At 43.3% G+C, this 17,310-nt stretch overlaps 1 protein-coding gene across 1 annotated transcript; it reads left to right on the top strand.

Moving 5' to 3' along the window:
- The first annotated feature begins 374 nt into the window (after positions 1-374).
- On the top strand, positions 375-12,665 carry ESCO2 (establishment of sister chromatid cohesion N-acetyltransferase 2). Its single transcript, XM_077330879.1, has 11 exons — positions 375-523; positions 2,698-2,766; positions 3,215-4,238; positions 6,377-6,470; positions 6,565-6,622; positions 8,071-8,203; positions 8,406-8,537; positions 8,907-8,996; positions 9,599-9,739; positions 11,040-11,215; positions 11,926-12,665. The coding sequence occupies exons 2-11, from the start codon at positions 2,714-2,716 to the stop codon at positions 12,056-12,058; spliced, it is 2,034 nt and encodes a 677-aa protein (XP_077186994.1). The 5' UTR covers positions 375-523; positions 2,698-2,713; the 3' UTR covers positions 12,059-12,665.
- The last annotated feature ends 4,645 nt before the right edge of the window (positions 12,666-17,310 follow it).

The following is a 17,310-nucleotide window of genomic DNA, read 5'->3' as shown; positions in this document are numbered from 1 at the left end:
TAAATAAATAAATAAATGGCCCTCATTGACGCTGCACGACAAGTCATTGAGCCAGCGATGACTCACCGCCCCAGGTACCCCAATAAACGGCGCTGCCAGGTAAGCGCCACACACGACCCATCTCAAAACTACAACTCCCTAAACACTTTGCGAGATTCACCCTTCTCCCCCTGCCTTTTCGAATTCTACCAGGAAAATCTACATAGTTAGCGCCCCATACTCGGGGCATCTTATGATTTCATTGGCTAGCAGCTTTGTTTGACGCGACAGAGATTGTCTATTGGTCCAGAATCAGTAAGGCGGGCTTATTTTTTTCTTAAACTTAGCATAAGAAGACCAGCTTTGGCTATTAACGCAGCCAATGGCATTTGAGGTTCTCTAGAGTCAGCAAGATCAACCAATAGGCGCAGAGGAGGTATCTCGCGCGCCCGGCAGCGGTTTGAAAGGGGCGAGGGAAGACAGCCGTCGGCTAAGGCGGTTGGCGCGGGAGCCGGAGTTTTCGCGGCTTCTTTTTCTCCCTGAGGTAATGAAGGCAAATTGGGTTTTCCCCCCCATTGCAGTAGAAGATTAGAATTGCGATCGTAACGGGGGCTCTTGTGAGGGCGTCGGAGCTCCCCTTAGCTTCTGGGCCCTATGAGGCGAACGCTGGAAGAAGCCCCGTTTAGCAAGTCAGTGAGCCAGCCAGGGGGGCGGGCTGATCCATGGGCTTCTTACAAAGCACGCGATCTCCTTCCGCGAAGTCAGACGAGGACAAGGGGCAACCAAAAATGCCGCCCCGCACGTAGAAAGCTAGCAACTCAGGGAGAAGACTCGGCCCTTACCCGCTTCCCGGGCTTGCTAGCTTTCTGCGTGCGTGAAGGTGCGTAGGTGCCTAAGTCTATCCCCCACACGCGTAGATTTCGATGCTGTCTAAGCTAAACGGGGAGCGAAAGAAGTATGGAAGTCTTCGAGCCATTTAGGCAGTCCGAGCTCCCGTCACCTTCCGTGTTCTGCAGCCTGGATTGTTTGAATCCCCAGGGAAAGGCCGGTTGTCTCGACTGTATAAACTTGTCTCCGAAGACAAAAGGCACGGGACACTAGACACCGAAGAAGCCTTCCCCAGATCCTGAAGTATTCTGAAGAAATCCATCTGTTACAGTGGGACTTCCCCTGGCAGCAAGGCCTGTTAACTTTTAAGCATCCCTGGACTGTACATATTTTTAAAAGATGGCTGCGAATGAGCATAAAGCTTTTGATTTGCCTTTGGGCAAGGGCCTCTGATCTTTCTGGTGCTGCGGGCACCTTTGAGGTTTTGAGAGGAGGTGGTGTGTGCTGCACAAAATGGCAGCCACAGGGGGCGGAGATAAACTGATACTTTCCTCCTGGCTTTACAAAAGAAGTGCGGAAGGGGAATAGAGGAAAGAAGCAAAGAGACAGAGGAGTTAAAAGACATGAAATCCTAAAGGGTTAAGAAAAATGTGGGTACTTACTAGTCCTCTTGATCCTCCAGTGGCTACGGCTGCAGGTATAGAAACCCTTTTCCTTTGTATGTGGGCAGCTGAGATCTCCCTTACAACAGCCCTGCCAACTTTCTAAAAAGCTTGGCAGGTGCCATAAAGTATTGACAGGTTGGTTCCATGCTAGGAAACCTTGCCTTAAGGCCAGGCAGATTTTCCCTGACAGTGCTAACATGGTGTTGGATTATTTTCATTTAACTGGCTGTGGGTGTTTTCTCCATGGGTGCTAGTTACAAGATGGTCTCCTGTCCTGTCACAGTTTGACAGTATTAGCTTAAAGGTACAAATGATGATGTATAAGGGAAAAGACTCCTGATATTTGGAAGAGGGAGTTTAGATGGTTACAGCTGGGCCTACTACAAAGCTACCATGATCTGCACAGATACATCTGCTTCTCCAAGAACCCTGGTGTTGGAAGTGAGGCCAGCCTTGAGCGAGGCCACAATCCTAGCCTCACAAATCCTAGCTAGACTTCCAGTCCCACTCCATGCCTGGTGTCCTAACTCACCTATTTCACAGGATTGTCGTGAGGCTAAAATGGGAAAGGAGAGAACGATGTGGCTTTAGATCCTTACTGGGGAGCAATGATATAAATACATTTCTGGTACCTGAGTTATGTTTGCATAGTAGAAGAGTGGGTCCTACCACCATACAGATATTGTAAGGTGCTCAGGGTGAGGGAGCAAAATCTGTTTGCATGAGGGGAGGGAATCATGACCTTACATATGATCTGTATGAAGTCATCTAGACATGGATGCACTATAAGTAAGGAGTCACAGAGTGCAGAAAATGTATCTTCCTCCCGTCCCCAAATGGGGTAAAAATTGCAGTTTGGGCAGCCTTTGAAGCACAGGTGGTTGCCAAGACCTCCAGCATTCAATATAGTACCCTTGCCAAGAGTCAGATGAGATGCCCAGTTATTGGCATAGGGAACTGTACTGTGTGAATAACCCACATAGCTCTAGGGGAGTCCCTTGGAGCATGGAGTTACTACCTGTGTAGCATCTGACGTCTTACAAGGACATCTTGTGAGACATTAGACACCATTTCGGGTTGCTTTAGCAACTCGGCCAGGTTGTGGAGAAAAGGACCACCTGCATCAACCTTAAGACTATCAGTCAAGCGTTACATTTTTCTAACTTCAGGGCTATAGGCAAAAAAACAAAACAAAACCCTGTGTTTAAATATTTCTGAATTTTAGGCACTTTACCGAAGACATGGCAAACGTCACTCCAAGAAAAAGAAAATACACTTCTTCTACTTCTGATTGGTGAGGCTTGTGTTATGCATTTCTAGAGTTTTAGGATGACTTATTACCCCTAGGTCTGCTATTTGTAACAGCTGACCAGCATAGTTAAAATGGTAACGTACTTTTTAAAACAGCTGACTTTTTGGTGGCAGTTATATAACTAATAATGTGCAATTATACTTTATTTCACATGAATCTTTAATACTTCCCTTTGCAAATTCAGAAATGGACATGTTTTTGCTTCGAGGGGCACTGTTAAGATGACTGAGAATGATGTGTATTTGTTCAAATCCAGTCTGAATGGGGAATAGCAGTGCATTTCAATGTAGCTTTGTAGTCACAAAGTTAATTGTCCCGAGATTGGTGAGGTGACATAAATTATTATTTTGAGCTGAAACAGTGCCAGCATAGCTGAATTCTTATTGAAATGTATAGGATGAAATATTATTGTAACTTTAATTTTTTGTAGCTGGCAGGTAGTGCATGGGAATCCAGTAAAAAAACTGATGCTGGAGTTCACTGAGGATCGATCCGTGGTGAATATGCCTGCAGGTCACAGTATTGCATCTCTGAGAAAGAGAGCTCCTGACTTTCAAGATAACAATAAAGAAAACCATCAATTGCTTCAGCGGTCAACCAAATTGCCGAAATTGGATTCTTCTCCACTACAGACAGCCAGTGTGCCAGGGAGGATACAAAGGGAGTTCCAGCAGAAAACATCGCCTATATCTGGAACCACACACAGCTCTATTGTGTCCTCCAGCTCCTTTTATAGCAAAGGGAAACCATATCTCAGTATACTGGAGAGAAAGTTGGCCCATGAAAGCCTTCCTCTTGGTCCGAGAAAAGATGAAGGTAACTTACCTGTTGCCAACAAGACAGAGAGAGCCCAGGTGAAAGTAATGCCAGGCATGAAAACCAGATCAAAAACAACTAAGCGCTCAGCAGCTTTGAGGCAGGCCAAGACTTTGTCGAGAAATACCAAAAAGGCTAAAGCACACATGACCCCTGCAAAGCCTGTTCTACAGAAAGAGAATGTTAATTCTGTTGTTGAAAAGAAAATGGAAACTCCTTTCAGAATCTTAAGCATGAAATTCAAACCTGTGCTGAAACTCCAGGCAGGTGCGGCATTCTTCACCAGTGGGAAGAAGAGGCCCTTTGGCTCTAAGAAAGAGTGTTCATCTCCATCTCTACAGCACTCTGTAGACAAATCTGTAATGAAGGAGAAACAGGACAGAGTCCAAGCCTGTACAGGACTCCACTTGTCCACGGAAAGCAAAGCTATTGAAGTTGGCAGAAAAAGGAACCAAACATGTGAGCCCCAAAATCAGGAGAAGCAAGACCATGTGGAGGATAGTGGGACACTGCCCCCTAACACAAGCCAAGATATGAAGACAGTATATGAATCAAATCTTTCACAGAAAACTGAGGTCCTCCAACCTCCTCATTCCGATTGCTCAAACATGGTAGAGCAAAAGGCAGTTGATATGGAGGTATGTAGAATTTATGAAAGCTGCAAAGGGTATGTACTAATGTTTGCACCTTCTTTGTTTTAGTAGTAATGCACAATACAAATGGCATATTACAAAATACTACATGTGAACATGTAACTTTCAGCGTCAGTATTTTAGACGTCTCAGTTCACAGATACACATTAGCAACTTGAGAGTGCTGAAAACTACCAGCCCTGACAGATTCTAGCTGCTTTGTAATTGGCAGACTAAGAAACTTTGGGGGGGTGTTGTTTTATTTTATCTTAATTAATTTTTCTGAACAAGGCTGGATAAGAGTGAGCCATGGGCCTAAAAGAGCTTTAAACACTTGCAATACGTCTAAATTAAGGTAATACGTCTAAATTCACGGAAATGGTCCTTTTTCTATCCACTACCACCTTTGAAGAAAATCATGTAGTGTTGGCCATGCAGCATATGAAGGTGTAATCTGTATCTTTGTGCTTTGGAATATTGCTTACTGCATTTGCCTTGTTCAAAAGGACACAGTAGCAAGACAAGCCTGGTTATAGCAATTAGCAAATTTTATTTTGGGTTTATATAAAGTACTTTGTCTCCCAGAATTGGCCTGAACCATACAAGCTTGCTGAATCATGTACCTTTAGACTTATGCCCTGGAATCCATATTGTCACTGTGGTATAGTGGTTAAGTGTGGTGGAGTCGGATTTGAAGAACCAGTTTGATTCCCTTTTCCTTCACGTGAAGCCTGCTAGGTGGCCTTGGGCTAGTCACAGTTTTCTCAGTACTCACTGAGCCCCACCTACTTCACAAGGTTGTGGGAAGAGGAAGGAGACTATACGCCACTTAGTGAAAAGTGGAGTATTAGGAATCATAGTATCATTCATTTGTATATAGCCTTTAGCAATTACAAAATATAAAAAGCAAGCTTGTGAGAAATAAAATAACTAAAAACATAAAAGTCATAACATTTACCATTGGAAGATTGTAGAAGAATTACAATTGTAGAAGTAAAAAACAGCAGCCAAAGCAAATAATGATTTATATGTAACACTGTCGAATGTTTTACATGTAACATTGTCGGATAAGAGATAAATTAGCTTTTCAGCGACAGAATGAAGGTTAGAGCTGCATAAGATCACATCAAGGAATTTGGCCCTGTGTGAGCGGCGGGCATATTTTAGCCCGCCTGTGGAGACTTATGGATCCATCTGGATTCCTAAAATCTCTGCGGGATCTTACGATGAAGGCACAGGTCACAGGGGTAGCATGCATTTTATCACCTTCACCAAGTGAGGCTACTAGTGCCCTACCTGCCCCCGGACTGCCTGGCCACAGTGTGACGGTCACCTATAGACTGGACTTCTGTAACTTGCTCTATGCTAGCTTACCGTTGTCTCTGACCTGGAAAATCCAGCTGGTACAGAACAGCATTGCTACGGTCCTCACTGGTTCATCCTGGAGGACTCATATCTAGCCAGTACTGAGGCAGCAGCACTGGTTACCAATTCTGGCCCAGATCAAGTTCAAGGTCTTGGTTTTGACCTTTAAGCCCCCCCCCCCCCTGCCCCGTGGCTTGGGCACAGCCTATCTGAGGGACCGCTTGTCTGCTTATGCTCCCGGCAGGGCGCTTTGCTCTGTGGGTACAAATCGGTTGGTGATCCCTGGCCCCAGAGAGATACGCCTGACCTCGACCAGAGCCAGCGCCTTTTCAGTCCTGGCCCCAACCTTGTGGAATGAACTGCTTGGAGAGCTGAGGGCCCTGACAGTGTTGGCAAAGTTCCGCAGGGCCTATACAGTGGAGCTCTTCTGCCAGGTCTATGGTTGAGGCCAGGTTCCTAAGATCAATGCACCCCCCCCCCCCCCCCAGTTTTCGCTATTATATCTAGCACACCCCCTTGTTAGATGACTACAGGAGGTAGGAGGGATCTTTCTGTCTTAGCTTTGTGGGGGAAATGTTGTTCTAGAGTGAGGTTTTTATGGGGATTTTTATTCTTTGTAGCCCGCCCTGAGTCAAAGGAAGAAAGTGGGACATAAATTTAATAATAAATAAAATAAAAAATAAAGCAGACAGTCAAATGTGTAGTGGAAACCTACTACTTTTCGTATTAGAAACTATCACCTGAAAATTTCTTTGTTTAGAAAATGTTTGTCGCCACAGGTCTCTGAAACCATCTCAGAAGGACCATCCAAAAACAGGGATGAACATGATGGGAATGCCTCTTCCAGTAAGATCCCCATTCAGACTACTAAGTGTAAGTACCATTGCAGTCCTCTTAGCATTTGCTATGTTTTATAACTAGGGTATACATGCAACTAAATCTCAAGCTTTTTCCCCCCCTTCCCCAGCATCTACTGTGGCAGATGTTTTCCATCCTTGTTTGGGTTCACCTGGCAACAAAAAAAGGTAATCTTATTGTGGTTAACATAAGTAATGAAAAGTGGATCGATATTTTTCATAAACTGTTTGTTCTTGGTTTAAGTGGCATAAAACTGGGAAGACTTACAATGACAATGGAATCAGAGTCCAGTAGCACCTTTAAGACCAACAAAGATTTATTCAAGGCGTGAGCTTTCAAGTGCAAGCACCCTTCGTCAGACTATGATCTTCTGCTTCACCATTGTTCTTATATTGGTTCTGGAATAAACATCAAATGGAGGCTTAGTGAAATCCAACACAAACACCAATTAAAATGATAATGAAATTCTTTGGGAGGGGAGGTCTTGGCATATTCTGTGTATGGGAGAGGTCTTGTCTGCTACCTCCTCTTAGCCCTGGGATTTGTTAGCTGTATCTAGGGCAATGTCTCATTAACTCCTGGCCCTGGTGTTAACTTCCAGGCCTGTGTGGGATGCAGGATACTTGGTTAATGCCTATGGAAAAGGGTCTGTGCTGGTGAAGCCAGAGGTGCTTACATAGCACAAAGGCAGTCTTTTTGCTCTTAGCAGCCGTACAGGCTGTCACATGAATGCACGAAGCTGGCTTATACTGAATCAGATTGTGGGTCTATCAAGGTGAGTATCACTTACTCAGATTGGCAGTGACTCTCCAGGGTTTCAGGCAGGGGACTTTCACATCACCAAATGCCTGGTTCTTTGAACTAGAGATCTTAAGGACTGAGCCTGGAAACTTCTGCATGCCAGCAGGTGCTCTACCACTGAGCCACAGCCCCTTAACATACTTTGACTGTTACTTGATATGTAATACAGTGACTGTAGTGCTCTTCTTTTAGTAGCTGTGCTCTAAATGGTTCTTTTAGTAGCTGTGCTCTAAATGGCAATTTTTACATTGGACATTTTGTATTTATTTTACAGTACTTCAGAGAGGCAATGTAACTACAAATCAACTATTTAAAGAATCTTATCTGTATCTTAATTTTAAAAAAAATCCTCAAACTTTGAAATCTCTGGCTCTGTACCTTTTGGTGTTGCCATATGTTCTTCCACTATCTAAGTGATGGATTGAAATCCACGGTGCAGACTGGCTATGTGGTAAAGCATTATCCTTGTATTTATTGAGCGCACACGATCAGATGTACAGGAGAATGCTCCAGCAGACATGATCTTGCTGGCATAATGCTTTAGAATGGCATGGGTGAAAACGAATGCTTTGAAGCATGCTCCAAATGCTGTGTAGAAACAGAGCCATTCTTGAAGCTCACTTCTGTAAATAGGTGAATCGAGTCATGGTGGTTGTGCTTGTTCTGGTGGAATGTGAGGATTGAATGCTCTATTCCAGGGATCAGCTGACCAGTGTGATTTGACTTTGTGCAGAATGAATAGCTAAAAATGGAAATATGAATTGCCCCAGAGTTTCCACAGATTTAGGTTGGTGACACACCTAAATACTTCCAGGCTGCAGGTTCTCCCAGATGAGCAGACTGCCCTTGTGGAATGCAGTCCTGTTATGCAGAAGGTTCCTGCCGTACTGAAAACCAGCAAGAAGACAAAAGAATTGCGCAAAGACTTAAAAGATCAGATGGTCATTGTGAGTATATTCTTATGTGTGGTGATATAGTTTCAAAGGAAAATTGCTGTGTTGTTTACTGTTAAAGTTTCCACTTAACCCTTTAAAAGGAAGTAATCTAGTACCTGTCAGAAAGACTGTTCTGTGTGTTCCTACTTTAGATCTCCTTTCAGATGTATATGTGCTGGTCTAAAATATAGTCCCACTGTCTCTGCCCTCACAGGATGCTGGTCAGAAACATTTTGGTGCCACTGTTTGTAAAGCATGCGGCATGGTTTACTCAGCTGCCAACCCAGAGGATGAAGCACAGCATGTCCAGTACCACCAGAGGTTCCTTGAAGGAATAAAATATGTGGTAAGATAAAAGCTAGATGGGTCAAAATCTCCTTTCTGAATGAGTATATTGAATCTTGTTTTGGATAATAGAGATCCCAGGAATTGGCAGTTTCTACGAAATTGAGCAGAACTGTCTGACTGGCAGCTGAAAATACAAAATAGTCACTTATTCCAGCAATCTCTGTTGAGTTGTTTTGAGTGTTGCCATATATAAATTCATCTGGGCATTTTCCAAGTTGCCACTAAAGCAGGGGGGTGGGTGATATTTTTTAAAATTGTACATTGAGATTTCTTAGTTTTGAGCTATAATTTATTAGAAATCGACATTTTCCTCCAAATTATTAGAAATTCACATTTTTCTCCTCCTCCTTCTCTTCCCTCTTGGCAGGGCTGGAAGAATGAACGCGTAGTTGCAGAATTCTGGGATGGGAAAATTATCTTGGTCCGGCAGGGTGATCCAAAATATGCCACCAAGAAGGTACACTTTAGAGTTTTCTTCTGGTATTGCTTTGTCCTGCTATGATGCTGCATATGAAGCTGCTGCACATCAGTTTTGGGAGTGATCCAAAGTTCTTATATTTCGGGGTGGATTATTTTTTGCTCTGTCACATGACACAGGTAATGATTATATACACATCTAACAAACATTCTTAAGTTATGCCCATTAATTTGTTTGATTTTTTTAAATAAGGAAAACTCATTTATTTTCTTCATTGGTTTTCTCCTTTTCAGTTGACTACTTGAAATTAGATTGATTTGACTTTTTGAAGTATTTTATTTAAAGCAACATAGGATTATTTTATGTATGAATTTGACTTCTAGACCGCCCTACCCAGCAAGCTGGCTCAGGGTGGTATACATGATTATGATAAAGAACAATTTCATAGCCACACAATACCAAGCAGATAGAAAACGTTTATAGTTTGCACCAGATCTTGTCTGCTACTTCCTTTTGTTTCCATAGCCATCTGCTACAAGGTAAGATAGAATACTTTATCAAGGAAAATTCCTTTTGTGACCTGACTTGACACTTATTCAACTCTATAGCCGAGTTCAAGATGTCTCATTTATCTTTAATAGGTAGAAGATGTACGGGAGCTAGTCGATAATGAACTTGGGTTTAAACAGGTGACACTAGCCTGTCCAACCCAGACTCAAACATACTTCTTTGTATCAGCTAACAAGATAGTTGGCTGTTTAATTGCTGAACCAGTCAGGCAGGTGAGTAACACATAATATGAAGAGTGTGAAAAGCTATTTCTGGGCAAATCTTTGATAGAGAAACTCCTTGGGGGTGCTTCTGTCTCTGCAAACACTTGAACTACTTATCTGTTGCTTCTTTCAAGCAAGAAACTAAGAAACATGTTGCTGAAGTTCTCTTATTCTGCTGAAAACAGAACTTGGTCATTGGGACAGTAGGGTGTATTTGTCAAAGTTTGAAGTTCTCAAACTAATAGTCACTAGCAATGTGAAGGTTCCTCTTCTACGTCTGTCAAATCTTCCTTTTTGTAAGCTTGTAAAGGACTTTATTAGCATAGAGCATTTGCTGAGGGTCTTCTTTATGCCTGTATTTCGAAGGTCTTGCTTAAAGCGTTATCGTCAGCTGTCATTTACTAATGTAGACTGCATGTTACGTGATGCTCCTTCCACAAGGACATTCTAATTGAAAGAGATGTATTACCCAGCCTTACTGGAAATTAATCCTTAACTCTTCCTGAATAAAGAAAATAATAAGTGTATAAAGGAAAGGGAATGTTTCAAGTAAAATGAAAGCCCACACATTTTTGACCTATGTTTCAGAGGGAGTGTCTTCAGAATCCTTAAACTCCTTATTGAGATGCAGTTTTTGAAAAGTGGACTTTTCCCTCTGGGGTTTCGTTGGTTTTAGCTGTTGATACAAGTAGTTGTATTAGTCTGTGGCAACAAAAACAACAGTCTCATACTTTATTATAGCATGACTTATCTGGGAGCTGAGTGTCCCATAGAAACAGTTCAGTGGAGTGAAATCTTTGTCTGGTTCTTGTGGGGAATGAGGGTTGCCAGGTAATCAGATGAGCCAAATATTGAAGCTTTGTCTGCCCCACCCCCTGTCCAATGGAATCCACAGCAACCAGACCTTGTTCCCTTGAAAATGCAATGGCTTCAGTCCCCATACCTAGTAGGACCACCATGCCAAGCCACAGAGCTCTCCTATGCAGCAGGAAACAAGCAAGCCGACTGTCTAGGGACCTCTCCAGCAGAGATAGACTGAAGAGGACAGAGGCAGCTAAGAACAATGTTAGTTGGCAGCACAGGCATGTTATGGGGTAGTAGACAGGTATGGTAGCTGGGAGAGGGAGGAGTTTGCCCTATGAGTGGTATGACTTACTGTGCATTCTGGGTAATCAAGTGCTGGAGAACACAACATTTTGATAATAGAGTCACATCAAAAGTAATATGTTTCAGCACGTGCAGGTATCCCATAAGAATGGTTGGTGCTTCTCCATTCCACCCCTTTGTCGGCTATTTGTGTTTTTCCTAGGCTTTTCGAGTGCTTTCTGAGCCAGCAGAATCTCCCACTAAGAATAGCCTGGAGCAGCATCGTGCCTGGTGCTGCTCAACAAAGCCAGAGAAAGTGGTCTGTGGGGTCAGTAGAATCTGGGTGTTTAGCCTAATGCGGAGAAAGGGCATTGCCAGACGCTTGGTGGATGTCGTCCGGTAAGAAACTACATTGACTCTCTTCCAATTCAAAAAATGAACTGAAACCCAGAATTCAACATAAAACCTTAGCTTGGGGCACAGCTAAGTTTTAGCTTGGGTTAAGGGAGAAATAACAAGCACACAAGTCATTTACACCTGAAGTTGATTCACCTTCAAATATTGCAACATGGAGCCTTGATCTTGTTTGTTGGCTCTCCCCCTCCCCCCAGTAGAACCCAAGGAGCATATAATTGTTGAATTCCAGCTAGAGAAGTAATCCAAGAATTTGAGTGAAATGATCCTATTCATGGTTTGCATGTTTTCATTAGCCTTGCTTGTAAATATTTATATTTACAGGATGATTCTTATCCACGTTGATAGGAGCTACTACTAAGAAAGCAAGTTCAACAGTGGAATACAAACCTGTAGCATGATTTATCTGGGAGTTGAGTGTCCATAGAAACAGTTCAGTAAAAAAATAAACTATTAATATATGCAATATATTTTAGTCTGGTAGAAAATGGTACTTGAAATAAGTATTTTCCCATAATGCTAGAAACATGCACAGTGAAAATATGAGAAAAAGGGAATTCTGTTCAGCCCTGGGTACTTTATTTCTTTCACCTGTATAGGGTTTATTTTACAGGACAACAAAGTGAAATAATTTTGAAGGTAGGGCTATAGATACTTGTACTGCATTGGTAATCAGTTTTCATTTTCTGTTCCAGGCGTACATTCGTTTTTGGCTCTTGCCTAAACACTGATGAAGTCGCCTTTTCCGATCCTACACCAGATGGCAAGCTGTTTGCAGCCAAATATTGCCAAACCCCTAACTTTCTTGTTTATAATTTCCTTAATTAGTGCTGTGCAGTTTCAGTATGTTTCAGTGGAATCACTGACAGTTTTATCTTTTCTATGGGGAAGGATGCCCTGTTCTGCAGGGAGGTTAAGATTGAAAGGCAGTAGTGTTCAGTGTTAACTGAGAAATTTTTATCAAGTTGCTGTTGTTTTCTGTAAAGTTTATTACTGAAATTAAAGCTTTTACATTTGATTTAGAGGAAAATAGTGACCAATACTACATCTAGTGTCTCTAGCTGATATGGTTAGCTATCTGGATCTGCTGCTTCTTGGTTCTCATCCGGTTCTTGCAAACCTGGTGACTTACTTATAGGTGGGCTTCTAGGTGTGAGACATGAGAATCTCCTGTGCTAAAAAAAAACTCACCTGTGGACTGAGAAACTCAGTAAAAGCTGCTTCCTACAAGGGGAATGGATATAATGTGTGTCAAGTCTTAAGCTGCTATGGACAAATGAGCTATATTTTTGTAGTGGTGGATGTGCAGCACTGGGACTAATCCTGAAGTATTGCACGAGAGGGTAGAGACTACTGGTGTCTACAAAACGCCGAATTTCTTGCACTAAATTTTGTGAGCTGATCACATCTGTTTGAATAAATATTTGTAAATTTGTTTGTGTTTCTTCATGGCAGTAGTATGTGTTCTCTACACCATTTAAGAGTGATGAGTAGTTACCAATTGAATCCGTCCTACAACATACGAGAGAGGGCAACTGTGATAATGAAAAGGCTGGAGCACCTTTTCTAGGAGGAAAGGGTGAAGAGGACTTCTCAGCGTAGAAAAGGGGTGACTGGGGGTGGCCATAAAGATGTATACAATTATGTGCTGAGAGAGTGGGCAACAAACTTTTCTCCCTATCCCAGAATACTAGAACTTGAGGACATATCATTAAGTTGATGGGCAGGCGATTCAGGACAGAAAAGGAAATACTTTACACTATGTTTCACTGCCAGCAGTATCTCTGGAGGGTCAACAGGACATAGAGCCTGAGCCCTCTACTTTTGGATCTGGGATTCAGAGGTTTAGTGCCTCTGAATGTGGAGATTCTCCTGTCATCATGGCTAGTGACCACTGATAGTTTTATGGAAGCTAGGTCTACCTAATTCTATTATTAGGCTGTAATTTCTGTGGCTATCACTCAAGTGCATCATTCTGGTGGCAAATTCCACAATTGAATAAAATTCTGTGTTTAAGTATTTCCTTTTGTGCGCCCTGAGCCCTACTGCCCATCAGCTTCACTGGATGCCCTTCAGTTCTAGTATTTTGGGAGAGGGAGAAAAAGTTCTGTCAACTCTTTCCATGTATAATTTTATAAACTTATTATATATAGGAGGTTAAGAGGGGACATGATAGCCCTCTTTAAGTATTTGAAAGGTTGTCACTTGGAGGAGGGCAGGATGCTGTTTCTGTTGGCTGCAGAGGAGAGGACATGCAGTAATGGGTTTAAACTACAAGTACAACGATATAGGCTAGATATCAGGAAAAAAATGTTCAGTCAGAGTAGTTCAGCAGTGGAATAGGCTGCCTAAGGAGGTGGTGAACTCCCCCTCACTGGCAGTCTTCAAGCAAAGGTTGGATACACACTTTTCCTGGATGCTTTAGGATGCTTAGGGCTGATCCTGCATTGAGCAGGGGGTTGGACTAGATGGCCTGTATGGCCCCTTCCAACTCTATGATTCTATGATTGTCGTCTCGTTCTAAACTCAAAAGGCTCAGGTGCTGCAGCCTTTCCTCAGAGGTTTTCCAGACCTCTTAATTCATTTTGGTCAGTCCTCTGTACCTTCCCCAGACCTGTCATGTTTTTCTTAACCTAGGGTGACCAGAACTGCACATAGTATTCCAAATTAGACCGTACCTTTACAGGAAAATAAGGCATTTCATTTTCAGTCCCTTTAATAATCCCTAATGAAGAACTTGCCATTTTTACTGCTTTGTCAACACTTTCGTTATCTCCTATAACCCTAATATCTTTTTCCCTCTCAGTATCAGGAAGGTAGCCTATATATAGTTTGGATTTGTTTTCTCCCAATGTGCATCGCATCATCATGGCTCCCAGCCTAGGTGATTAAAGAGAACCTCCAAATTCAGAAACATTAGACATCTGAATAGTAGTGCTAGGATCTAACATTATAAAGCTACTATGCCCTGGTGTTGACCCTCCAGAGCAGTGGTCCCCAACCCCCGGTCTGGGGACCGGTACCGGTCCATGGATCAGCTGGTACCGGGCCACGGCTCCTCGTCTTCCTTCCCAGCTGCTGCCTCAAGGGCTGCCTTGACTCTCTGCAGCTGGCTCAACTTTGGTGCCCTCCAGCAGCCGCCATGGCTGGAGGTCCCCCTTGGCGGGGCACTGTACAGCTGCTGCTGGCAGTGCCCCCCCAGAGGACAGCAGGAAGTCAGGGGCACCGGTGGGAAAGCAAGTGGAGCAGGGGCTCAGGCAGCGTCAGTGATGTCCCTCGGCGAAAGACAACCCCCCCCCCCCGGGCCTCAGTAAAATTGTCAAGCATTGGCCGGTCCCTGGTGATAAAAAGGTTGGGGACCACTGCTCCAGAGGAACTAACCCGCCACGAGCCGTAAGGGAGTGGCGGGCAATAAATTGAAATATAATAATAATAACTAGTTGGGGCAGGATGCTGGACTAGTTTATCTTGATCCAGCAAGGCTTTTCTTATGTTCTTAGGTAGAGCATTTGGGTTTTTTCCTTGTAATGAAGCTCTCAAAACACTCCCTTTTTTAAAAGTTAAGTATGTAATACCCTCCCCACCCCCTGGCACACTTGCCCCATAACTCCAAATGCTCCAAATGGAAAGTCTACCATCGGATGAGGTCTCAGTGCACTTCTACTCCTCCATGAGCTAGAAAGGAACACTGATACCCAACAGGGCTGCCTGATAATGGGCACAGCAGAACTGAAACAGCACATGTGTAAGGAAAGCTTCAAGGGTGGTATCTGAAAACCAACGTTTCCTTCTAACTTTGCCCAATGCAAAAATGGCCCCTTTACCTTGATGCAGCTGACTTGGCCACCTGGATCCATGCTATGACAACATCCAGACTAGGCTACTGTAACACTATAGATGATTTAGTTACATATAGACCCATTATGCATGGGGGGAATAATGCACATTCGGGGTGGAATGGCGGTGACTAAAATCACCGATAACGCACGGTGCCGGCTGCAACCGGCCACAGCTTTGGTGCATGCCGCCGAAAAAGCCACGTTAGCGAAATGCGGAAGAAAGCGCAGCTTCCGGGTGACCGGGGCGCAACCAGAGGCGGCGCCGGGATCGCTGCGTGCATAATCGGTTACTCTGGGTTTTGCCGCTGTTGCGCCCCGTCCCGTGAATAACTGGTGTGCTTTGCGTCTTCCCCCTCCGCATTTTCCATGTGATCCAAAATCGCTGTTTCGGCGGCCGTGCATAATGGGCCATATACAGTGCACAGTACATTGGGCCTTACAACCATTCCAAGAAAAAGCAAATGACCTTTGGATAACCTGCATACTAAATTGCTTGCAACTGCAAATTCAGAGGTTTACTAAGAACAATGTTCTGTAATTAAGTAACAAGCAAGTAATTTAAAAGAATTTCCTGCTTAGTTCTTCAAAATGGTAGTGTTTGAGTATCCGTTGCAGAGTCCCCAGTGAATTGCATTATATCTTGTGTGCATTCTTTATTCCATTTAAAGGTGAAAGCAGCCTTGTCATGTAAATTTGTGCTTCTGCTTTAGAAAGGGTTTAAGTTGCAATGAGAATCTGAAGTGGAAGTTGCCTTTAAACAGTATTTTTGCATAATGCAAATGGTATTGTTATCTTGCATAAAAAGCATGCCCTGTTTAATCAGCATACTCCCTGGTGCCATACCTTACATGAAATACCAGTCTATATTCTATTTAAAAATATATATAATTTGTTGTTAGGTGCGAAGTCGTGTATTCCCCGGAGTCCATTTAATTTTGCACCTACTGCTTCAGTTGCTCCATCCAGCCACCTCATTCTCTGTCGTCCCCTTCTTCTTTTGCCCTCGATCGCTCCCAGCATTAGGCTCTTCTCCAGGGAGCTCTTTCTTCTCATGAGGTGGCCAAAGTATTTGAGTTTCATCTTCAGGATCTGGCCTTCTAAAGAGCAGTCAGGGCTGATCTCCTCTAGGACTGACCGGTTTGTTCGCCTTGCAGTCCAAGGGACTCGCAAGAGTCTTCTCCAGCACCAGAGTTCAAAAGCCTCAATTCTTTGATGCTCGGCCTTCCTTATGGTCCAACTTTCGCAGCCGTACATTGCAACTGGGAATACTGTAGCCTTGACTAAACGCACTTTTGTTGGCAGGGTGATGTCTCTGCTTTTTAGGATGCTGTCTAGATTTGCCATAGCTTTCCTCCCCAGGAGCAAGCGTCTTTTAATTTCTTTGCTGCAGTCCCCATCTGGCAGTGATCTTGGAGCCCAGGAAAATAAAATCTATCACTATCTCCATTTCTTCCCCGTCTATTTGCCAGGAATTGAGAAGGCCGGATGCCCTCTCAAAATTAGTGTCACGTTAATACCTAGTATCTTTGTAAACCAACAGATGGGGTATGGCATCAGACTATTAATTGTTCTAAGCTGCACTTTCTGTATTGGTATCCTTGCCTTTCTCCCAGCAAGCATCTGTGTAGAAGATCCTACATTCTCCCATCCTGGGGCTTCCTTGTATCCTTTATCATTTCACCAAGCCTTGGGTCTGCTGAGTGGAACTATTAACTGAAAAGGAAGCTGTAACTGAGACAACGGGGCAGCTTTCATAGTTATTACAAACTAGCTAATCTCTAAAGAGTCTTTACACCAGTCTCTCTTAAATATTTCTGCTTTTGCAAATGACCCACTGATGGATTCCCATTCAGCATCCATCTATTTGTGTTTCTGGAAAACAGTTGTTTAGAATGCTAAAATTGATTCCTAGTCTCATATTCATAGTGCCTTGTTCCTTATTTGTAAATCTACAACAAATATTGAGGACAATTTAAAACCTCAGAACCCCAAAATAAGATCCGGACCACGTCATAACCCTACATTTAGGGGACTCTTCTTTCAAAGTGGGATTGTACTCTTTCCTGGTCTAAGGCTTGGTTCTGGTGCTACTTGCTCCAAAGTAGGGTGCTCCAGGACAAATTCACCCTGATGAAGGCAGAAAGATAGAGTGTACATTTCATAAACACCATTGAACTATCCCCATAAGCAACTGCCTAGAATTTACCTTGACATAAAAACTGCTTCTCTATTACCCTGAGC

This window comes from Paroedura picta, chromosome 1 (assembly GCF_049243985.1).
Source record: "Paroedura picta isolate Pp20150507F chromosome 1, Ppicta_v3.0, whole genome shotgun sequence".
NCBI lineage: Eukaryota > Metazoa > Chordata > Lepidosauria > Squamata > Gekkonidae > Paroedura > Paroedura picta.
This window is presented reverse-complemented; position numbering and strand designations above follow the sequence as displayed.

Excerpts from the sequence above, each read along its gene's own strand:
- ESCO2 (XM_077330879.1), top strand. The coding sequence starts at position 2,714 with ATGGCAAACGTCACTCCAAGAAAAAGAAAATACACTTCTTCTACTTCT. Across the intron at positions 8,204-8,405 it reads TAAAAGATCAGATGGTCATT|GATGCTGGTCAGAAACATTT; the intron begins GTGAGTATATTC and ends CTGCCCTCACAG. Across the intron at positions 8,997-9,598 it reads CAAAATATGCCACCAAGAAG|GTAGAAGATGTACGGGAGCT; the intron begins GTACACTTTAGA and ends TATCTTTAATAG.